The 24,909-nt window shown below is 43.9% G+C and overlaps 2 protein-coding genes across 36 annotated transcripts in view; one reads left to right on the top strand and one right to left on the bottom strand.

The window, feature by feature from the left end:
• Positions 1-24,909, bottom strand: part of LOC118281103 (protein suppressor of hairy wing-like) — a 196,883-nt gene that overhangs the window by 104,332 nt on the left and 67,642 nt on the right. The gene's annotated exons all lie outside the window — the stretch shown is intronic.
• The window catches only part of LOC118281165 (serine/arginine repetitive matrix protein 2), a 57,707-nt gene that overhangs the window by 18,325 nt on the left and 14,473 nt on the right, over positions 1-24,909 (top strand). For 7 of the 35 annotated variants that reach the window (XM_050700476.1, XM_050700491.1, XM_050700461.1 and 4 more), the window contains 9 exons: positions 998-1,100; positions 1,563-1,652; positions 2,165-2,218; positions 2,899-3,046; positions 3,941-4,129; positions 4,577-4,705; positions 5,699-5,814; positions 10,767-10,957; positions 11,511-11,674. In XM_050700476.1, the coding sequence (XP_050556433.1) occupies positions 998-1,100; positions 1,563-1,652; positions 2,165-2,218; positions 2,899-3,046; positions 3,941-4,129; positions 4,577-4,705; positions 5,699-5,814; positions 10,767-10,957; positions 11,511-11,588 (1,098 nt within the window). In that variant the 3' untranslated portion in view covers positions 11,589-11,674. Of the gene's footprint in view, positions 1-997; positions 1,101-1,562; positions 1,653-2,164; positions 2,219-2,898; positions 3,047-3,940; positions 4,130-4,576; positions 4,706-5,698; positions 5,815-10,207; positions 10,285-10,766; positions 10,958-11,510; positions 11,675-15,491; positions 15,656-18,721; positions 18,913-19,469; positions 19,634-22,702; positions 22,894-23,450; positions 23,615-24,909 lie in introns of those variants that run through there. The other 28 variants (XM_050700470.1, XM_050700484.1, XM_050700482.1 and 25 more) reach the window with 13 other exon arrangements.

Here is a 24,909-nt window from a genome sequence, read left to right as displayed (position 1 = left end):
GACCAGATTGGCGATATATTAAAGAAGGGCCAAATTAAAAGTACCTTTAACCGACGAGCATGCATGAAAAGACTGATGACTGTTGATGAAGCGAAAGAAGTGTGTAAGAACCGTGGCAATTGGCGTTCCATTGTCTCTGCCTACCCTCATGGGAGACAGGCGTGAGGTTATGTATGTATGTATGGATGTAAGTCCTATTGACTGCACGGTTGGTGCGGTGGCTGGGCAACTGGCTGCCGCGCAACGGGTAGCGGGTTCGATTCCCGCACGGAGCAACTCTTATGTGTGATCCACAAATTGTTGTTTCGGGTCTGGGTGTCATGTGTATGTGAACTTGTATGTTTGTAAACGCACCCACGACACAGGAGAAAATCCTAATGTGGGGCAACGTTTTTAAAAACTAAAAAAAAAAAAAAAAAAAAAAAAACTATGTGTATCTAGTGTCTACTAGCGGCGTCGCCCACGTTCCCGTGGGATAACGGTGCTTTTCCACCAGAGATGTGCTATGTAACTATGCTACTAAAATGTAATAACTAAGCTGTGAAATTATGTGACCGTTTCCACTGATACTAAGCTGTGTAGCGGTGCGTGGAAGATGCGCAGCTCGAGTATGCGATGTACAATTTTAAACCTGGACTTATAATTTCTAATTATAAGTTTGAAATCACCAACCCGCATTGAGCAAGCGTGGTGATTAATGCTCAAACCTTCTCCGTGTGAGGAGAGGCCTTTGGTCAACAGTGGCCACTTATAGGCTGTTGATGATTTATTTATTATTGACTAGAAAACCCGGCGAACTCCGTTTCGCCATCAAGAATTTTCCCTGTTTTCCTGCTTTTCTCTTATTTTTTTTCCTGAATTCTTGCTATAAACCTCACGGAGCCCGAGACCTTTCCAATGAATGCAAAACCGTGGAAATCGGTTCGTGCGTTCTGGAGTTATAGCGTCAGGAAGGAAAACCCGACTTATTTTTGTATTATTGATATATTATTTCCAGGATGATCTATACGACACACACCTGTTGGCTGTGAACTTCAAGAAGCCGCTGGACTCTCAGAGGAGGGACGATGATGAAGTACTCTCCGTGAGGAGCTCGGAGGGTTTGTACTATCAATGCTGTTATTTTGGGGAGGGAAAATCATCCGCCTTGGGCGAGGCGAGAGGGAGTGTCAGACTCTTACTGACTAAAAACCACCCCGTTCCTACACCTGCTTTTCGAGCCGGAGCCTCCGTAACTAGCTAGGCAGCCCGCAGCTCCGAGTCGTACTATCAATGCTAATATTATAAAACTGACGTGAAACAACGCTTGCGTTGTGTGAGAGAGGTTACTGGAGGCCCAACTACTCCCCTTCCCAATCTTCGAAATTTCCGATTTCCCAGCAACTTCTAACCCCCAAAAGGGCGGCAATGCGCTTGTAACGCCTCTAGTGTTTCGAATGTCCATGGACGGCGGCGATGAATTACCATTTGCTTAGAACTGATTCAATGATGCCACTAATGGGGCACTTTGGCAATCTAAAAAAATATTTCAGCAGGATAAAACATTTTTATTTTTCTTTCAGGATGTGCGTCAGTCAAGGAGATGGAGACTCGAGTGGAGAAACTGGAGGACAGTTCCAACTCAGACTCGGACAGCAGTAGTTCCGGATCCGGTGAGCCATGGTTTCTTTTTATATACCTTTTGACTTTGACTTTTGATGTTGATGTTGACTGTGACCTTGACTTTGACCGTGACCTTGACTTTGACGTTTGATTTTGATGTTAGGTGTTGACTTTGGTTTTGGATATTTAATCGGAGCTTTGACTTAATTTCATCTTGATTGGCGTTCGACCTTGGACTTTTGATTTTGACTTTGACTTTAGACCTTTAACTGTGATATTAGACACTTAAAGTTTGACATCTAGCGTAATTTTTAAACTTTAATTTTTAATTTAAACTCTTACATTTTCATTTTAAAATCTTTATTTTTTTTTAAATTTACCACCCCTCATTGACATGATTTTTTAAATTTATTTTAAACCTTACCACTCCCCATGAGTTACTTAAAAACACACCCCCAAACATAGACTTTGACATTCGACCTTCGACCTTGACTTTGACCTTCGACCCCGACTTTGACGTTGACCTTCAAAAAGTGTAATTGTGTCATTGTTGTTTGATCAGAACGTCGCCCGGTTCCCTCACAAAGCACCTCTGGATCTCGTAATGTGCGAAGCAGTAAGTTTACAGCATCATTTCATCATTCTATTTACTTTATATACTACATAATATATTATGTATATACTAGCTTCCGACCGTGGCTTCGCTTGTATTATCTTCATATACATAGGTGGATCGAAGTTGGTTAGGGGTTTAGGCGTTTCATGGTGTTTCATGGTGTTTACCATGAAATGCAGTGCAGACGGATCGCCTGATGGTACGCAATCGCCGCCGTCCATGGACACTCGAAACAGTAAAGTCGTGGGATGCCTTTTGGGGGTTAGGAATTAAAGGGTTTTAACGGAATCAGGTATTGGAAAGATTGGGAAGTGGGGTAATTGGGCCTCCGGTTCCAGTAACCTCACTTACCCAACTAAACACAACGTAAGCTTTGTTTCACGTCGGTTTTCAGTGAAATCGTGGTATCACTCCCGTCGAGTTTCCGGCACATTCGTACTCATGGCTTTCCCACACTTAAAAGTAAGAAAGTTTCCGAAAGGACATAAAAAATACGTATTTTAAAATAATCTACAAGACGGACATTGAAATAAAAATTAGGCGTCTACCCATGTTCTTCACACAAAAAATTGGACTGCTCATGATAAAGAGTCCCCCTGCAACTCAAAACTAGTAGAGCTTTTCTCCAATAACAGACGTGAGTAAATCATGATCTGAAGTTAAGTATTCTCAAATTACAGGCAGTTCAAGTTCCGGTTCATCGAGTTCGTCGAGTTCCGACTCGTCTAGTTCGTCTGATAGCTCGGACAGCGAGTCCGAGTCGGGCGATGAGAAACTAAAGACTGAACCAAAACCCGCGGCCAATCATCCGGTACACGAGGATGATAGGTGAGTCAAATGTCAACATTCAGAAAACCAACCAACAGCCTATAACTGGCCACTGCTGACTTTGGTCAGTAGGCCTTTGGCCTCTTCTCACACGGAGAAGGTTTGAGCATTAATCACTACGCTTGCTCAATGCGGGTTGGCGATTTCAAACTTATAATTAGAAATTAGGTTTCCTCACAATGTTTTCCGTCACCGTTTGTCAGTGGTGTCTACATAATCTTAGAAAGTACGTATAACTCGGAAAAGTCACATTGGTACTTGTCGTCTTAAACCTTCGGGCCACCACGACAAAATTATTTATTTCAAAAAGACCGAACGAACGTCAAAGCAAATATTACAAATATGACTACCTCGTTGGTCGAGTGGTTGCAAGTGCAACGAAGTCCCATGTAACGGGGTGAGCGTATTGCCATATACTGGACACAATTCCAGACTCCGCGCGACTACTGAGAAATTTTCGAAATACAGAAAAAAAAGCCTAGTAATTCTTTACTCGACTCGGGTGGGCCTGCTTGGGCTCTTGGGATCGAATCCCTTACAGTCCAGCAAGCCATGCTAGAGGCTCATATTTATGAACAGCATTCCGCGACACACGACGGCGCCCTTTTGCTTATTTATTAACATTTTAAAATTATTTTCTTGTTTTGCCTGCAATAGGGTGACTGGTAATTATTGAAGAATATTTAAACACGTAAAATTTTGTTCTTTTGTTATCGTGATAAAAATAAAACGAATAAGTGTACAAAAAAGTTTCTTTGGGAATGTTGTTTGCAATCATGAGTACAATCACGTGTTTAAATATCGGTCACTAATTACCGGTCACCCTATATACCTTTTTTATTTCTTTCTTTTTAAACTAGCCTAATCTAGACACGAAATTGCTATATGATTCAGATCATTTGGTGAATGGTCCAACAGCGGTGCTATGTCCGACACCGGATCCGACTCGGATCCGGAACGGTCAGCGGATCCGGCGGCACCGACTTCACACGACGAAATCAGCGAGTCGGAGAACGAATCCGCTGACAAAAGCTTCCAATGTCATATCTGCTCCAAATGGTATTCTACGAGGGTCACTCTCAAGTAAGTAGCGTGTTTTGGTCTTTTTGTGTCAGTAGACCGCGGTCTTTTCGTTAGTAGACCGTATTTTAATGTTAAGAATGCGATGTTTTTTTGAGTAGGCCGTATTTTTTATTATTAGACCGTATTTTTTTTTATCAATAGACCGTTTTTTGTGAGTACACCGCGGTCTTTTTGTCAAAATACTTCGCGACGGTCCTTTGATATAGTTTGTTTTACTGAAAGAGCTCTGGGGCCCGGAGCTGCGGTCTGTCTAGCGGGTTACCGGGGCTCCGGTAAAATTATAACTTAGTCTAATTTTTAATCATTTAAAAATTAAGGTTAACAATATAAATAGAACTGACTGTTTAGTAAGCATAAAATATTAAGCGATTAAAATTACAAGATCTTACATTACAAGAAAACTTTTCTCATAGCATTCAGTATACTAAAATTCCTTATTCCCCGCAGAATCCATCGCCGCGTCCACCAAAACCGCGGCGGCGGCAACTCGCGGTCGCGCGCGCGCTCCTCGGAGCGGTACGAGTGCGACTGCTGCAGCGAAACGTTCAACCGGCGCGAGAAACTATGGGAACACAAGTGAGTATACTATCACATGGTCTCTGTAGACCGCAACTTTCTGCCTCGCACAGCAAAACTATGGAATGAGCTGTCCTCGGCGATATTTCCGAACCGATATGACCTTCAAACCTTTAAGAAAACAGCAAACTCCTTTTTTTAAAAAACGGCCGGCAACGCACCTGTGCCTCCTCTAGTGTTGGGGGTGTCTATAGGCGACGCTGATCGCTTACCATCAAGTGACCCGTTTGCTCGTTTGCCTCCTATTACATAAAAAAAGACCGCGGTCTTTTGGCGAGAAGACCGCGGTCTTTTAGCGATAAGACTACGGTCTTTTGGCGAGAAACTACACGGTCTTTCATAGGGAGAAGACCACGGTATATTGACGAGAAGACCGTAGTCTTTTGGCGAGAACACTGGTCTTTTGGTGAAAAGACCACGGTTTTTTAGTGAGAAGACCGTGGTAATTATACAACGTAACAACCATTTTTCACCAGTTATGGTGTGAGGCCCATGTAATAGGGAACATCTTTGGTAGAAAAGCACCTTCAATCACCACGCTTGCTCAATGCGGGTTGGCGATGTCAAACTTATATTTAGAAATTATAAGGCTAGGTTTCCTCACGATGTTTTCCTTCACCGTTTGTCAGTGGTGTTTAAATAATGTTAGAAAGTACATGTAACTCGAAAAAAGTCACATTGGTACTTGCCTGGTCTTCACATTGAATAGTCTGTCAGGCTGCCGGTGAAGTTAGGTGTTCGTTCCAAAGTGTAGCTTCGTGTTTTCTGATTTCGAACCTGCACCCTCGTTCTGAAATGTATTCAACACATGAAAACATTCTTTATTTCTTTAAATTGCGTTGTACTTATTGCTTGAACGGTTTAAAAATAATGTTGAGCCTATCTTTAAATTAAAAGCATACACTAACAGTTGTTACATATATTTTTAAGATTGTCTGTTTGTATCTTAGTTGGTAAGTCTTAATAAATAAATTATTATGTATTGTCTACCAGAGCGGAGGCGCACCGCGGCGCGATGACGGTCCGCTGCGAGGTGTGCCGCAAGTGCTTCGAGGACGACGCCGAGCTCGCCGCGCACGACCGGACACATACCGCCGACGAGAGGGCCGGTGAGTCTACCCTCTTTTTAAAACGTTGCCCCACATTAGGATTGTCTCCTGTGTCGTGTGTGCGTTTACAAACATACAAGTTCACATACACATGACACACAGACCCGAAACAACAATTTGTGGATCACACAAAGAGTTGTTCCGTGCTGGAATCGAACCCGCAACACATTGCACAGCAGCCAGTTGCCCAGCCACCGCGCCAACCGTGCAGTCTACCTTCTTTGATAATACTACTTCTACCCGGCTCCTATTGATCGGATAGGCGTAGCCAGGTTTTAGTTTGATTCCCCTAGTCCTTTTCATCATCGAACCACAAGCCAATCGGCGAGGCGTCACCGTTTCATGGTAGACTAGCTGCTTCCGCGCGTTTTCACCCGCTCTGCTCGGTTCCTGTTGATCGTAGTGTGATGTTTTATAGCCTATAACCTTCCTCGATTAATGCGCTATCCAACACAAAAAGAATTACTCAAATCGGACCAGTAGTTTCGGAGATTAGCGCGTTCAAACAAACAAACTCTCCAGCTTTATAATATTAGTATAGATTTCTACTCGGCTCCTATTGATTGTAGCGTGATGTTTTATATACAATGTGATAGGGGTGAGACTTCTAACCCGTTAAGGCTAAAAACTACACCTAATTTTGTCGATAAAAAATATGGGGGCTTGAACCCCCAATTTGAAGTATTGAAAAATAGCGATATTTTCGGTAAAAATAATTCAGAAATGATTTTTTTCTCACCAAAACATTATCAAACATGAAAAAAGTAATAAATTAGTTAGCCAAGATTATTAGCTACCGTTTGTCGTTTTGTTTTTGTTTCTTCGACGCATACATAACCTTTGATATTACATAAAGTATAAAAAATATTAAAATAGCCATAACCCCCCATATGATTTTTTTGTCGATAAAATTAGATGTAGAACTCAGCCTTAATGGGTTAGAAGTCCCACCCCTATCACATTGTATAATACTACTTCTACTCGACTCCTATTTATTGTAGCGTGATGCTTTTTTTTTACGTTGATAAGTCTGCCTTTAGCCACCAACCCGCTTACTGTCAAACGGCTGCACACAGACTTAGAAAGTACCTATTCACTCTGACCTTGAAAAGACCCAGGTTGTATTTATCAGGAAAAATAGAAGCCGGCAGATTGTTCCATTCCCTGGCTGCACGGATTAGGAACGTGGATTCGAACCGTTTCGTTTGCACCCAAGGGAAGTCCATTCTGTAGGGATGATAGTATTCAAAGAGCCATCAGACCACCACAGATTGGGCCCAGTAGGGCTGATGTCTAATCCGGAGCTGCAGACTACCTAGCAGCGGGTATACCGGGGCTCCGACTCGGGAAGCAGGACTAGGAACGGGGTAGTTTTTGGTCAGTAAGAGTCTGACACTTCTCTCGCCTCGCCCAAGGCGAGAGAAGTCATTGGATGATTTTTCCCCTCAAAAAAAAAAGTCATAAGTGGGCCGACTTTTACTAGTCCTATGTTGAAAGGATGGCGGTAGGATAAGGTCGAATTGATCGGATGCACACTCTCCAAAATGTATCCTGTAGAAGATAGAGAGACTAGATACCTTAAGGCAATGCTCTAGACTGTGGAACCTTCCGGAAACCAGCTTCCCATCAGCTATCATCTACTTTGACGACGGTCCACCGATTCAAGGGCATCGAGCTGTTACTTGTGTTTGATATAGTGTAAGCGAATTCCTTGTGCGAACTGCTAGGGAGTGGAACTCCTTGCCGGAGTCTGTGTTTCCTGATGGGTATAACCTGGGTGTCTTCAAAGCCCGAGTGAATAGGTTGCTTATGGGCAGACGTGCTCCATCGTAGGCCGCATCATCACTTACCATCAGGCGAGATAGCGGCCAAACGTTGACCCATCAAATGTAAAAAAAAGCAACTGTTCCGGTGTGAAATACCGTCTAACTTTACTTAGGATGCCCAGCTTCTTTCCGGCTAATTTGGCCCTTGTCTCTAGGTAGGTCCCGAAGTTAGAGTAGATGTGAGTGTTAGCCCCAGAAGTTCCGGCTTGTCTGCTAGAAGAACAGGAATACCTCGGAATTCGGGGAGTGAGATCGAGAGTTGAGACTTTTAGGCGGAGAAAAGACAAGCCTGGGGGCCTACTCTAATTCAACGAACGAACGAACGAAAAACTTCGCAGATTGCATACTACAATTCTATTTATAGCGAACTTCCGTGAACAAAAACGATCGAATGAAATGAAGTTAAATAAATAGGTTTTGATATGAAATTAAAAATAAAACGTTATTTCAAGTAATTCTATTAGTAAATTAATAAAATCTACGGCTGACGATTAAACGAAACTCCGCATTCGAGAACCGGAGTAGGCCCCCTGGGTTTTGTTGGCGTTCGTCACATTTGGCTGCAGCAACAAGAGACTTGTTCACACGCTCAACCATGTCCCTTCTCAACGCCTATACTTCCACCCTCCCACTAGACTCTTTGTAAACGCGAATTTTCTGCCAAGAGATTTGCGAATAGATTCGCCTTCTACTCAGCAGTGTGAGCAAGAGATCCGACTGGTTTCAACAGTGGAGGAAGGGACAAGCCCACCACAACCTCCCATACCGCTGCAACTCCTGTAAGCAAGGATCTACAGTTGATACAACCATGAAAACACCGGAACACTGAAGTCCGGTAATAGTAAAGGAAGTGAGGGACTACCGAAGTTTGGCTCGACTGATTTAGCTAGGGCCCAAAAAGCTTTGTTACCACCTGGGTAAGAAGCTAGTTTGGCCCCAACTCGGCTTACATGATCGAATCGAGCTCTTCGAATCGTCTTCCTACTGGACTTGGCAGCGTTATTGTATGCCTTCTTCAATTCAGTGTGAGAGAGCCATGCTTCGGTACTGCTGGGCCGGCTCGACCGGAGTGATACCACGGCCGAGCAGAAAACCGACGTGAAACAACGCTTGCGTTGTGTTTCGTTGTGTGAGTGAGGTTACCGGAGGCCCAATTCCCCCTTCCCAATCTTCTCAATCCCCGATTCTCCAATAACCCTTAAATTCCTAACCCTCAAAAGACAATGCACTTGTAACGCCTCTGGTGTTTCAAGTGTCCATGGGCGGCGGCGATTGCTTACCATCAGGTGATACGTCTATACGATTGCCGGCGTGTCAATTCAATTACTTCTCCCGCCTTGGGCGAGGCGGGAGGGAGTGCCACCCCGTTCCTACTCCTGTTTTAAGACGGGGCCCCGATAAACCCGCTAGGCAGTCCGCAGCTCCGGATCAGGCATCAGTCCTACTGGGCCCCATCTGTGGTGGTCTGATGGCTCTTTGAGACGCGTGCGGAACGCGACGTGACGTGACGCGAGCGTGATTTTGTCTGGATCTGGTCGGGCGGCAAGCTACCCCTACTCGCCGTCCGCAGACCCGTAATGAAGTACTCCATAGCTTGGCTCAACACTTCGGCTACGGAGTCAGCGCAAACAGATGGGTCTCCCCCCGAAGAGAAACATACCCGCTGGCAAAGATAGGATGCAAAGAAGTGACGCATCTCACCCCAGTCTGCCGACTTGTACCGCCATTTCTGTCGAATGCCTTTAGGGCTCGGATCAGGCGGAGAGTAGGACGATACTGACTTAATAACACAGTGATCGGTACCACCAAGAGGTGGTAAAACCGACACTGAGTTTTTAGTGCCGACTAAAAACTCAGTGTCGGTCAGAGAAGGTCCAGACAGTTTGCTGTGTGACTAGCGACGTCAGGACCCCTTGTTGCTTCACGGACCAGCTGTCTTACGCCCAGCATGGTCAGTCTCCTGGTATGGGAATAACCACTGTTTTTGGACAATTAATTGAGCAAAAGGGTACCTCTAAAGAGCCACGTCAGCAGCCTCACTTAAAAACTGACACAGCTCAGAAGTCTCAACGTCCCCGCAGAGTGATCGATTAACACTGGCTTAGAAAACGTTCTCCAAGCCAGTGTCGACCAAGAGCCACAAGACAGAGAACCTGGATCTTTCAAGGTCACGGAGACATCTTACGCAAATATCTTCCGTAGCAAAAACGCAGACACGGGCATGAGGCTTACAATTATGCTCCAAGATGTAGCTTGGGTAGGTAAGATTACGAGTTTTTAATTCTGGGGTCGCAAGTGTAACTTTTGTTTTTAGAAAATTTCTCAGTATTAGCACGGAGTCTAGAATTGTTTCCGGAATATGGTAATAGGCTTATCCTCATTTACAAGGGACCTTTAACACGAACGGTGAAAAGTGGGTGTACATTGCACGCATTGCGTGTTGTGATGTGCATCTTTGTCTGCCCCTTTGGAGATTTAATGTTTTTGGCTACCTAATAATCCTTTAGCTTTGTTTATACATAGTTTTTGTCCGCGGGAAGTAGTTATACTATATGGTTCTTTTGTAGGTCGTTGCCGTATCTGCGGCGCGTCGTTCTCGCGCTACGATACGTCACTATTTTTAAGATAGACCGCCAATTCTGTCTGCATAATTAGTTTTATTTCCGTTTATACATGTATTTTTTAACACGCGGTGTCCCGCCCGCAATTAAATGCTCATGCAGCAGAGGTGCAATATAAACACACATAACATGCAATATACCACTCGACATATGTTTCGCTCCTCCACGGAGCATCCTTAGCAGGTGTTGACTCGGCGACTCGAGTATTGTAAGAGCGGCCGTACACGGACTGCTCGAGCGGTCGGCGTCGACTGCTTGAAGCTGTTGACGGCTTGAAGTGTTCGCGACTGCTCGAGCAGTCGTGTGTACGGCAGCGAATGAATGGCTATAGTTCATCGTGCCGTCGCGGCTTCAAGCAGTCGGTTATAACTGCTTGAAGCCGTCCGTGTACGGCCGCCCTTAGTGCTGTATTTCTTTATTCGTGTGTATTGTCGGTGCATCGGGGGCGGTGTTGAATAAATAATTTGACTAGATTTCCTCCTTCCTAACACCGTGTTCCCCGTAGGTCGCTGCCGTATCTGCGGCGCGTCGTTCCCGCGCTACGAGCAGCTGCGGCGGCACGCTATGTGCGCGCACGGCGCGGGGCGCCTGCCGCACGCCTGCACCACGTGCGGGAAGCGGTTCTCGCACGCACACTCGCTCACCCGCCACATGCACAACCACACCAAGCAACTCTACCGCTGCGTCGTCTGCAAGGTAACTACAACGACTCGCTGTGTTTTTTTTTAGGGGGAAATATCATCCAATGACTTCTCCCGCCTTGGGCGAAGCGAGAGGGAGTGTCAGACTCTTACTGACTAAACACCACCCCGTTCCTACTCCTGCTTTTCGAACCGGAGCCCCGGTAAACACGCTAGGTAGTCCGCAGCTCCGAACCAACTCGCTATGTACCTTTGTATGCTTACATCTTTCATAGATACCGGAGTGATACCACGGCCGAGCAGAAAACCGACGTGAAACAACGCTTGCTACTGTAACAACTGTGTTATGATCTGATGGTAAGCAATCGCCGCTGCCCATGGACACTTGAAACACCAAAGGCGTTACAAGTAAATTTAAGGGTTCAGGAATTGGGGATTGGGAAGATTGGAAAGGGGGATTGGGCCTCTGGTAACCTCACTCACACAACGCAAGCGTTGTTTCACGTCGGTTTTCTGCTCGGCCGTGGTATCACTCCGGTCGTGCCGAAACATGGGTTTCCCACATTTGTGACCTGTTTGAAAAAATAAATATAATTGTGTGTTCCCAGGCGTCGTTCGCGCGCGCCGACCAGCTCGCCCAGCACCTGAACAGTCACCTCGCGAACTACAAACGTCTGAAGCCTTGAGCGGCGCTCGGCGAGGCGGGGGCGTGCAAGCACATAATATATCAACACTATTATTATTATATTATATTAATATAGAGTTTTATTTATTCACACGCTTTTATTTCGCCCTTGGTCTAACAATGTTTATCGTCACGCATTTTATTCCCGAAGCGGTAAGCAGAGGTGCACATTACGGCACGTAATGTCGCTATACAATGTACACACACTTTTCACCGTTTAAGTTATAAGTCCCATGTAATAGAGGGTGAGCCTATTGCCGTATACTGAGAAATTTTCGAAAAATCGAAAAAAGTCTAGCAATTCTTTGCCCGACCCGGGAATCGAACCTGAGACCCTTTGTCCGGCAGTCGCACTTGCAACCAATAAAAGAAAATAAGTACGGTATATCAAATGACACATGCAATAAAAAACAAATTAATTAGAGTTATAAAATAAATAAAGTATCAAATTAATCAATCAAAATAATTAAGGGTCTTATTATACTGACTGCACGGTTGGCGCGGTGGCTGGGCAACTGGCTGCCGTGCAACGTGTCGCGGGTTCGATTCCCGCACGGAACAACTCTTTGTGTGATCCACAAATTGTTGTTTCGGGTCTGGGTGTCATGTGTATGTGAAATTGTATGTTTGTCAACGCACCCACGACACAGGAGAAAATCCTAGTGTGGGGCAACGGTTTTTAAAGAAAATAAAAATACTAGCGGACGGGGAGCGTCCTCAAAGCGGAGCGGGCGCGCGACGAATACGCGACGCATGCGCAGCGAATTCGTTGCCTTCGGGGAACAAAAGTCGCGATAACCTTGGGATCTGAAATACCTAACGGGAAATACCTGGAGTTTCCCGGGTTTTGAAATAATGACAAAGTGATATTTAGTTGTGTGTATGTGAACTTGTATGTTTGTAAACGCACCCACGACACAGGAGAAAATCCTAGTGTGGGGCAACGTTTTTAAAAAAAAGAAAAAATAAAGTTTTAGGAATATGATTCATTGTGAATCATTAATTCTAAGTTAAATCATTTATTAGAAAATATAAAGGGATAATCATTGACTGCTTCATAAGGGGTCAGGGTTCATAACCAGGGCGCCTACTCCGGTTCTCGAATGCGAAGTTTCATTTAATCTGCGGTCGTAGGTTTTATTGGTTTACTAATAGAATTACTTGGAATAACGTTTTATTTTTAATTTAAATCGAAAACCTATTTATTTATCTTCATTTCGTTCGTACATTTTTGTTCACGAAAGTTCGCAATAAATAGAATTGCAGTATGCAATCTGCGAAGCTTCATCGTTAGGCCCCCAGGTCGTTAAAATGACACGTTATTGTGTACAGGTTCGCCATCTCTGCCCTAGTCTTTCTCCCCAAAAAGCTAGGGGCCTTTTGAAGGTTTCACCCGCTCATCAAAGATAGGGGTCCAATAAACATACGACCTCATTAAACTTTAATATTTATAATATATTATTGGTATGGGGATCAGCAACGTCACGCCTTTTATCACAGAAGGCGTTAGGCAGAGGTGCACATTACGGCACGTAATGTCACTGTACAATGTACTCCCACTTTTCACCATTTATGTTTTAAGTCCCATGTAATAGGGGGTGAGCCCAATTCCAAACTCCGTGCTACTACTATTAAACCCAGTAATACTTAGCCCGACCCGGGAATTGAACTCGAGACCTCTTGTGCGGCAGTCGCACTTGCGACCACTCGACCAATGAGGCAGTTATATGACTTAAATGAAACTACAAGTAGTACTCGTCCACAGAAGCATAATACAACTAAATATTTTAATGAAAACTTAAAAATTAAAAATATAAATAAACAAAATAAAATAATGAAATGAATCATGTATTAAATTCTGAGTAAACAGCTCCATGTTTCTTGACCACAGAAGAGCTGTAATGTTGTAGGTTGTCTAGGAATGTTACGGACATGCGGCGCGACACTTTTAAATCGAAGGTTTTAATCGGAGATCTAATCATAACATAGCGGCGACGGCAGCCTGTGTTCTGTTCATAACAGTCGAGTATGAATGAAATAATGTTTTGTTTGTCCTTAAATAAAGATTCTCTCCCATGCCATTACTTTGTGATTCTTCCTCCGATTCCGATCCCGACTCCAATGTAGCAAATTCAAAAACTCTGACTCTGCCTTCTGTTCCGATAAAACTAACTCCTTTACATCCCTAATTGGAACCACCAAGAGGTGGGAGAAAAGTGTGACGATTTACATTACTCTCAAGGGATCTTGGCAGGTCTGAACTACGTGCAGAAGGCTGCGCAATAAGTGTAAAGGGTCAATTGTATTTAGAAATGGTCAATGTCTAGCCTAGATCGCCGCCCCCGCACCTCGCCTCATGCCACCATTTGGTTCTAAAAAGACTTATTGCGCAGCCTTCTGCACGTAGTTCAGACCTGCTAAGATCCGTTGAGAGTACTGTATTTAATGTTCTTGGCTAACTAAGAAACCTTTAGCTTTGTTTATACTTTTGATTTTACGGGAAGTAGTATAATTACGTATACGGGTGTGGCAGAAGAAGCATGGAAGCAGGATAAATGCAATGGAAATGAGAGCCCTGAGAAGTATGTGTAGAGTAAAACTGAGTGAAAAATAGTGTTATTAGAGAAAAGTGTGGCTTGAAAGACGATGTAGTGACAAGGATTGAAAAGGGAATGTTACGATGGTTTGGACATGTAGAAAGGATGTATGAAAGCAGATTTACGAAAGAAATATACAAGGCGAATATGAATGAGGTCAGGACCCTAGACGGACATATAGCGACCAGATTGGCGATATATTAAAGGAGGGCTAAATTAAAAGTATGTTTAACCGACGAGCATGCATGAAAAACTGATGCCTGTTGATGAAGCGAAAGAGGTGTGTAAGAATCGTGAAAACATTTTTTGAAAAGAGTAACGATGGAGTTTCTTACTCGTTCTTCTCCATTCGAAGCAACACTTTGGAACGAGCGCCTAGCTTCACTGACAGACAGACTGACGGACAATTCAATTTGACGTTTCAAAAGTGCCTTATTTAGGATTAATTGAAATAAATGCTTTGACTTTGACTTTGACGTGGCAATTTGGCGATCCATTGTTTTTACCTACCCCCTTGGGAGACAGGCAAGGGGGAAGTAGTACAATATATGGTTTGTTGGCAGGCCGCTGCCGTATTTGCGGCGCGTCGTTCCCGCGCTACGAGCAGCTGCGGCGGCACGCTATGTGCGCGCACGGCGCGGGGCGCCTGCCGCACGCCTGCACCACGTGCGGGAAGCGGTTCTCGCACGCACACTCGCTCACCCGCCACATGCACAACCACACCAAGCAACTCTACCGCTGCGTCGTCTGCAAGGTAACTACAACAACTCTCTATGTTTTTTTTTTAGGGGTAATATCATCCAATGACTTCTCCCACCTTGGGCGAAACGAGAGGGAGTCTCAGACTCTTACTGACTAAACACCACCCCGTTCCTACTCCTGCTTTTCGAGCCGGAGCCCCGGTAAACACGCTAGGTAGTCCGCAGCTCCGAACCAACTCGCTATGTACCTTTGTATGCTTACATCTTTCATAGATACCGGAGTGATACCACGGCCGAGCAGAAAACCGACGTGAAACAACGCTTGCTACTGTAACAACTGTGTTATGATCTGATGGTAAGCAATCGCCGCTGCCCATGGACACTTGAAACACCAAAGGCGTTACAAGTAAATTTAAGGGTTCAGGAATTGGGGATTGGGAAGATTGGAAACGGGGATTGGGCCTCTGGTAACCTCACTCACACAACGCAAGCGTTGTTTCACGTCGGTTTTCTGCTCGGCCGTGATATCACTCCGGTCGTGCCGAAACATGGGTTTCCCACATTTGTGACCTGTTTGAAAAAATAAATATAATTGTGTGTTCCCAGGCGTCGTTCGCGCGCGCCGACCAGCTCGCCCAGCACCTGAACAGTCACCTCGCGAACTACAAACGTCTGAAGCCTTGAGCGGCGCTCGGCGAGGCGGGGGCGTGCAAGCACATAATATATCAACACTATTATTATTATATTATATTAATATAGAGTTTTATTTATTCACACGCTTTTATTTCGCCCTTGGTGCAACAATGTTTATCGTCACGCATTTTATTCCCGAAGCGGTAAGCAGAGGTGCATGTTACGTGATGTAATGTCACTGTACAATGTACCTACCACTTTCACCGTTTGTGTTAAAATCCCGTGTAATAGGGGGTGAGTCTATTGCCATATACTGAGAAATTTTCGAAAAACCGAAAAAGCACAGTAATTCTTTGCCCGACCCGGGAATCGAACCCGAGACCCCTTGTCCGGCAGCCGCACTTTCAACCAATAAAAGAAAATAAGTACGGTATATCAAATGACACATGCAATAAAAAACAAATTAATTAGAGTTATAAAATAAATAAAGTATCAAATTAATCAATCAAAATAATTAAGGGTCTTATTATACTGACTGCACGGTTGGCGCGGTGGCTGGGCAACTGGCTGCCGTGCAACGTGTCGCGGGTTCGATTCCCGCACGGAACAACTCTTTGTGTGATCCACAAATTGTTGTTTCGGGTCTGGGTGTCATGTGTATGTGAAATTGTATGTTTGTCAACGCACCCACGACACAGGAGAAAATCCTAGTGTGGGGCAACGGTTTTTAAAGAAAATAAAAATACTAGCGGACGGGGAGCGTCCTCAAAGCGGAGCGGGCGCGCGACGAATACGCAACGCATGCGCTGCGAATTCGTTGCCTTCGGGGAACAAAAGTCGCGATAACCTTGGGATCTGAAATACCTAACGGGAAATACCTGGAGTTTCCCGGGTTTTGAAATAATGACAAAGTGATATTTAGTTGTGTGTATGTGAACTTGTATGTTTGTAAACGCACCCACGACACAGGAGAAAATCCTAGTGTGGGGCAACGTTTTTAAAAAAAAAGAAAAAATAAAGTTTTAGGAATATGATTCATTGTGAATCATTAATTCTAAGTTAAATCATTTATTAGAAAATATAAAGGGATAATCATTGACTGCTTCATAAGGGGTCAGGGTTCATAACCAGGGCGCCTACTCCGGTTCTCGAATGCGAAGTTTCATTTAATCTGCGGTCGTAGGTTTTATTGGTTTACTAATAGAATTACTTGGAATAACGTTTTATTTTTAATTTAAATCGAAAACCTATTTATTTATCTTCATTTCGTTCGTACATTTTTGTTCACGAAAGTTCGCAATAAATAGAATTGCAGTATGCAATCTGCGAAGCTTCATCGTTAGGCCCCCAGGTCGTTAAAATGACACGTTATTGTGTACAGGTTCGCCATCTCTGCCCTAGTCTTTCTCCCCAAAAAGCTAGGGGCCTTTTGAAGGTTTCACCCGCTCATCAAAGATAGGGGTCCAATAAACATACGACCTCATTAAACTTTAATATTTATAATATATTATTGGTATGGGGATCAGCAACGTCACGCCTTTTATCCCAGAAGGGGTTGGCAGAGGTGCACATTACGGAACGTAATGTCACTGTACAATGTACATCCACTTTTCACAATTTATGTTGTAAGTCCCATGTAATAGGGGGTGAGCCCAATTCCAAACTCCGTGCTACTACTATTAAACCCAGTAATACTTAGCCCGACCCGGGAATTGAACTCGAGACCTCTTGTGCGGCAGTAGCACTTGCCACCACTCGACCAATGAGGCAGTTATATGACTTAAATGAAACTACAAGTAGTACTCGTCCACAGAAGCATAATACAACTAAATATTTTAATGAAAACTTAAAAATTAAAAATATAAATAAACAAAATAAAATAATGAAATGAATCATGTATTAAATTCTGAGTAAACAGCTCCATGTTTCTTGACCACAGAAGAGCTGTAATGTTGTAGGTTGTCTAGGAATGTTACGGACATGCGGCGCGACACTTTTAAATCGAAGGTTTTAATCGGAGATCTAATCATAACATAGCGGCGACGGCAGCCTGTGTCCTGTTCATAACAGTCGAGTATGAATGAAATAATGTTTTGTTTGTCCTTAAATAAAGATTCTCTCCCATGCCATTACTTTGTGATTCTTCCTCCGATTCCGATTCCGACTCCAATGTAGCAAATTCAAAAACTCTGACTCTGCCTTCTGTTCCGATAAAACTAACTCCTTTACATCCCTAATTGGAACCACCAAGAGGTGGGAGAAAAGTGTGACGATTTACATTACTCTCAAGGGATCTTGGCAGGTCTGAACTACGTGCAGAAGGCTGCGCAATAAGTGAAAAGGGTCAATTGTATTTAGAAATGGTCAATGTCTAGCCTAGATCGCCGCCCCCGCACCTCGCCTCATGCCACCATTTGGTTCTAAAAAGACTTATTGCGCAGCCTTCTGCACGTAGTTCAGACCTGCTAAGATCCGTTGAGAGTACTGTATTTAATGTTCTTGGCTAACTAATAAACCTTTAGCTTTGTTTATACTTTTGATTTTACGGGAAGTAGTATAATAACGTATACGGGTGTGGCAGAAGAAGCATGAAAGTAGGATAAATGCGATGGAAATGAGAGCCTTGAGAAGTATGTGTGGAGAAAACCGAGTGAAAAATAGTGTTATTAGAGAAAAGTGTGACTTGAAAGACAATGTAGTCACACAGATTAAAAAGGGAATGTTACCATGGTTTGGACATGTAGAAAGGATGAATGAAAGCAGATTTACGAAAGAAATATACAACGCAAATATCAATGAGGACGGCTTAGACGGACATATCGACCAGATTGGCGATATATTAAAGAAGGGCTAAATTAAAAGAATCCTTAACCGACGAGCATGCAGGAAAAGACCGATAACTGTTGATGAAGCGAAAGAAGTGTGTAAGGATCGTGAAAACATTTTTTGAAAAGAGTAACGATGGAGTTTCTTACTCGTTCTTCTCCATTCGAAGCAACACTTTGGAACGAGCGCCTAGCTTCACTGACAGACAGACTGACGGACAATTCAATTTGACGTTTCAAAAGTGCCTTATTTAGGATTAATTGAAATAAATGCTTTGACTTTGACTTTGACGTGGCAATTTGGCGATCCATTGTTTTTACCTACCCCCTTGGGAGACAGGCAAGGGGGAAGTAGTACAATATATGGTTTGTTGGCAGGCCGCTGCCGTATCTGCGGCGCGTCGTTCCCGCGCTACGAGCAGCTGCGGCGGCACGCTATGTGCGCGCACGGCGCGGGGCGCCTGCCGCACGCCTGCACCACGTGCGGGAAGCGGTTCTCGCACGCACACTCGCTCACCCGCCACATGCACAACCACACCAAGCAACTCTACCGCTGCGTCGTCTGCAAGGTAACTACAACAACTCTCTATGTTTTTTTTTTAGGGGTAATATCATCCAATGACTTCTCCCACCTTGGGCGAAACGAGAGGGAGTGTCAGACTCTTACTGACTAAACACCACCCCGTTCCTACTCCTGCTTTTCGAGCCGGAGCCCCGGTAAACACGCTAGGTAGTCCGCAGCTCCGAACCAACTCGCTATGTACCTACCTTTGTATGCTTACATCTTTCATAGATACCGGAGTGATACCACGGCCGAGCAGAAAACCGACGTGAAACAAAGCTTGCTACTGTAACAACTGTGTTATGATCTGATGGTAAGCAATCGCCGCTGCCCATGGACACTTGAAACACCAAAGGCGTTACAAGTAAATTTAAGGGTTCAGGAATTGGGGATTGGGAAGATTGGAAAGGGGGATTGGGCCTCTGGTAACCTCACTCACACAACGCAAGCGTTGTTTCACGTCGGTTTTCTGCTCGGCCGTGGTATCACTCCGGTCGTGCCGAAACATGGGTTTCCCACATTTGTGACCTGTTTGAAAAAATAAATATAATTGTGTGTTCCCAGGCGTCGTTCGCGCGCGCCGACCAGCTCGCCCAGCACCTGAACAGTCACCTCGCGAACTACAAACGTCTGAAGCCTTGAGCGGCGCTCGGCGAGGCGGGGGCGTGCAAGCACATAATATATCAACACTATTATTATTATATTATATTAATATAGAGTTTTATTTATCCACACGCTTTTATTTCGCCCTTGGTGCAACAATGTTTATTGTCACGCATTTTATTCCCGAAGCGGTAAGCAGAGGTGCATGTTACGGCATGTAATGTCACTGTACAATGTACCTACCACTTTCACCGTTTGTGTTAAAATCCCGTGTAATAGGGGGTGAGTCTATTGCCATATACTGAGAAATTTTCGAAAAACCGAAAAAGCACAGCAATTCTTTGCCCGACCCGGGAATCGAACCCGAGACGCTTTGTCCGGCAGTCGCACTTGCAACCAATAAAAGAAAATAAGTACGGTATATCAAATGACACATGCAATAAAAAACAAATTAATTAGAGTTATAAAATAAATAAAGTATCAAATTAATCAATCAAAATAATTAAGGGTCTTATTATACTGACTGCACGGTTGGCGCGGTGGCTGGGCAACTGGCTGCCGTGCAACGTGTCGCGGGTTCGATTCCCGCACGGAACAACTCTTTGTGTGATCCACAAATTGTTGTTTCGGGTCTGGGTGTCATGTGTATGTGAAATTGTATGTTTGTCAACGCACCCACGACACAGGAGAAAATCCTAGTGTGGGGCAACGGTTTTTAAAGAAAATAAAAATACTAGCGGACGGGGAGCGTCCTCAAAGCGGAGCGGGCGCGCGACGAATACGCGACGCATGCGCAGCGAATTCGTTGCCTTCGGGGAACAAAAGTCGCGATAACCTTGGGATCTGAAATACCTAACGGGAAATACCTGGAGTTTCCCGGGTTTTGAAATAATGACAAAGTGATATTTAGTTGTGTGTATGTGAACTTGTATGTTTGTAAACGCACCCACGACACAGGAGAAAATCCTAGTGTGGGGCAACGTTTTTAAAAAAAAGAAAAAATAAAGTTTTAGGAATATGATTCATTGTGAATCATTAATTCTAAGTTAAATCATTTATTAGAAAATATAAAGGGATAATCATTGACTGCTTCATAAGGGGTCAGGGTTCATAACCAGGGCGCCTACTCCGGTTCTCGAATGCGAAGTTTCATTTAATCTGCGGTCGTAGGTTTTATTGGTTTACTAATAGAATTACTTGGAATAACGTTTTATTTTTAATTTAAATCGAAAACCTATTTATTTATCTTCATTTCGTTCGTACATTTTTGTTCACGAAAGTTCGCAATAAATAGAATTGCAGTATGCAATCTGCGAAGCTTCATCGTTAGGCCCCCAGGTCGTTAAAATGACACGTTATTGTGTACAGGTTCGCCATCTCTGCCCTAGTCTTTCTCCCCAAAAAGCTAGGGGCCTTTTGAAGGTTTCACCCGCTCATCAAAGATAGGGGTCCAATAAACATACGACCTCATTAAACTTTAATATTTATAATATATTATTGGTATGGGGATCAGCAACGTCACGCCTTTTATCCCAGAAGGGGTAGGCAGAGGTGCACATTACGGAACCTAATGTCGCTATACAATGTACATCCACTTTTCTTCACAATTTATGTTGTAAGTCCCATGTAATAGGGGGTGAGCCCAATTCCAAACTCCGTGCTACTACTATTAAACCCAGTAATACTTAGCCCGACCCGGGAATTGAACTCGAGACCTCTTGACCGGCAGTCGCACTTGCGACCACTCGACCAATGAGGCAGTTATATGACTTAAATGAAACTACAAGTAGTACTCGTCCACAGAAGCATAATACAACTAAATATTTTAATGAAAACTTAAAAATTAAAAATATAAATAAACAAAATAAAATAATGAAATGAATCATGTATTAAATTCTGAGTAAACAGCTCCATGTTTCTTGACCACAGAAGAGCTGTAATGTTGTAGGTTGTCTAGGAATGTTACGGACATGCGGCGCGACACTTTTAAATCGAAGGTTTTAATCGGAGATCTAATCATAACATAGCGGCGACGGCAGCCTGTGTTCTGTTCATAACAATCGAATATGAATGAAATAATGTTTTGTTTGTCCTTAAATAAAGATTCTCTCTCATGCCACCTTTTTGTGATCCTTCCTCCGATTCCGATCCCGACTCCAATGTAGCAAATTCAAAAACTCTGACTCTGCCTTCTGTTCCGATAAAACTAACTCCTTTACATCCCTAATTGGAACCACCAAGAGGTGGGAGAAAAGTGTGACGATTTACATTACTCTCAAGGGATCTTGGCAGGTCTGAACTACGTGCAGAAGGCTGCGCAATAAGTGTAAAGGGTCAATTGTATTTAGAAATGGTCAATGTCTAGCCTAGATCGCCGCCCCCGCACCTCGCCTCATGCCACCATTTGGTTCTAAAAAGACTTATTGCGCAGCCTTCTGCACGTAGTTCAGACCTGCTAAGATCCGTTGAGAGTACTGTATTTAATGTTCTTGGCTAACTAAGAAACCTTTAGCTTTGTTTATACTTTTGATTTTACGGGAAGTAGTATAATAACGTATACGGGTGTGGCAGAAGAAGCATGGAAGCAGGATAAATGCAATGGAAATGAGAGCCTTGAGAAGTATGTGTGGAGAAAACCGAGTGAAAAATAGTGTTGTTAGAGAAAAGTGTGGCTTGAAAGACGATGTAGTGACAATGATTGAAAAGGGAATGTTACGATGGTTTGGACATGTAGAAAGGATATATGAAAGCAGATTTACGAAAGAAATATACAAGGCGAATATGAATGAGGACGGCTTAGACGGACATATAGCGACCAGATTGGCGATATATTAAAGAAGGGCTAAATTAAAAGTATCTTCAACCGATGAGTATGCATGAAAATACCGATAACTGTTGATGAAGCGAAAGAAGTGTGTAAGGATCGTGAAAACATTTTTTGAAAAGAGTAACGATGGAGTTTCTTACTCGTTCTTCTCCATTCGAAGCAACACTTTGGAACGAGCGCCTAGCTTCACTGACAGACAGACTGACGGACAATTCAATTTGACGTTTCAAAAGTGCCTTATTTAGGATTAATTGAAATAAATGCTTTGACTTTGACTTTGACGTGGCAATTTGGCGATCCATTGTTTTTACCTACCCCCATGGGAGACAGGCAAGGGGAAGTAGTACAATATATGGTTTGTCGGCAGGTCGTTGCCGTATCTGCGGCGCGTCGTTCCCGCGCTACGAGCAGCTGCGGCGGCACGCTATGTGCGCGCACGGCGCCGGGCGCCTGCCGCACGCCTGCACCACGTGCGGGAAGCGGTTCTCGCACGCACACTCGCTCACCCGCCACATGCACAACCACACCAAGCAACTCTACCGCTGCGTCGTCTGCAAGGTAACTACAACGACTCGCTGTGTTTTTTTTTAGGGGGAAATATCATCCAATGACTTCTCCCACCTTGGGCGAAACGAGAGGGAGTGTCAGACTCTTACTGACTAAACACCACCCTGTTCCTACTACTGCTTTTTAAGCCGGAGCCCCGGTAAACACGCTAGGTAGTCCGCAGCTCCGAACCAACTCGCTATGTACCTACCTTTGTATGCTTACATCTTTCATAGATACCGGAGTGATACCACGGCCGAGCAGAAAACCGACGTGAAACAACGCTTGCTACTGTAACAACTGTGTTATGATCTGATGGTAAGCAATCGCCGCTGCCCATGGACACTTGAAACACCAAAGGCGTTACAAGTAAATTTAAGGGTTCAGGAATTGGGGATTGGGAAGATTGGAAAGGGGGATTGGGCCTCTGGTAACCTCACTCACACAACGCAAGCGTTGTTTCACGTCGGTTTTCTGCTCGGCCGTGGTATCACTCCGGTCGTGCCGAAACATGGGTTTCCCACATTTGTGACCTGTTTGAAAAAATAAATATAATTGTGTGTTCCCAGGCGTCGTTCGCGCGCGCCGACCAGCTCGCCCAGCACCTGAACAGTCACCTCGCGAACTACAAACGTCTGAAGCCTTGAGCGGCGCTCGGCGAGGCGGGGGCGTGCAAGCACATAATATATCAACACTATTATTATTATATTATATTAATATAGAGTTTTATTTATCCACACGCTTTTATTTCGCCCTTGGTGCAACAATGTTTATTGTCACGCCTTTTATCCTCGACGGGGTAAGCAGAGGTGCATATTACGGCACGTAATGTCACTGTACAATGTCCCTACCACTTTCACCGTTTGTGTTAAAATCCCGTGTAATAGGGGGTGAGTCTATTGCCATATACTGAGAAATTTTCGAAAAACCGAAAAAGCACAGCAATTCTTTGCCCGACCCGGGAATCGAACCCGAGACCCCTTGTCCGGCAGCCGCACTTGCAACCAATAAAAGAAAATAAGTACGGTATATCAAATGACACATGCAATAAAAAACAAATTAATTAGAGTTATAAAATAAATAAAGTATCAAATTAATCAATCAAAATAATTAAGGGTCTTATTATACTGACTGCACGGTTGGCGCGGTGGCTGGGCAACTGGCTGCCGTGCAACGTGTCGCGGGTTCGATTCCCGCACGGAACAACTCTTTGTGTGATCCACAAATTGTTGTTTCGGGTCTGGGTGTCATGTGTATGTGAAATTGTATGTTTGTCAACGCACCCACGACACAGGAGAAAATCCTAGTGTGGGGCAACGGTTTTTAAAGAAAATAAAAATACTAGCGGACGGGGAGCGTCCTCAAAGCGGAGCGGGCGCGCGACGAATACGCGACGCATGCGCAGCGAATTCGTTGCCTTCGGGGAACAAAAGTCGCGATAACCTTGGGATCTGAAATACCTAACGGGAAATACCTGGAGTTTCCCGGGTTTTGAAATAATGACAAAGTGATATTTAGTTGTGTGTATGTGAACTTGTATGTTTGTAAACGCACCCACGACACAGGAGAAAATCCTAGTGTGGGGCAACGTTTTTAAAAAAAAGAAAAAATAAAGTTTTAGGAATATGATTCATTGTGAATCATTAATTCTAAGTTAAATCATTTATTAGAAAATATAAAGGGATAATCATTGACTGCTTCATAAGGGGTCAGGGTTCATAACCAGGGCGCCTACTCCGGTTCTCGAATGCGAAGTTTCATTTAATCTGCGGTCGTAGGTTTTATTGGTTTACTAATAGAATTACTTGGAATAACGTTTTATTTTTAATTTAAATCGAAAACCTATTTATTTATCTTCATTTCGTTCGTACATTTTTGTTCACGAAAGTTCGCAATAAATAGAATTGCAGTATGCAATCTGCGAAGCTTCATCGTTAGGCCCCCAGGTCGTTAAAATGACACGTTATTGTGTACAGGTTCGCCATCTCTGCCCTAGTCTTTCTCCCCAAAAAGCTAGGGGCCTTTTGA

Source organism: Spodoptera frugiperda, chromosome 19 (genome assembly GCF_023101765.2).
Source record: "Spodoptera frugiperda isolate SF20-4 chromosome 19, AGI-APGP_CSIRO_Sfru_2.0, whole genome shotgun sequence".
Taxonomy (NCBI): Eukaryota; Metazoa; Arthropoda; class Insecta; order Lepidoptera; family Noctuidae; genus Spodoptera; species Spodoptera frugiperda.
This window is presented reverse-complemented; position numbering and strand designations above follow the sequence as displayed.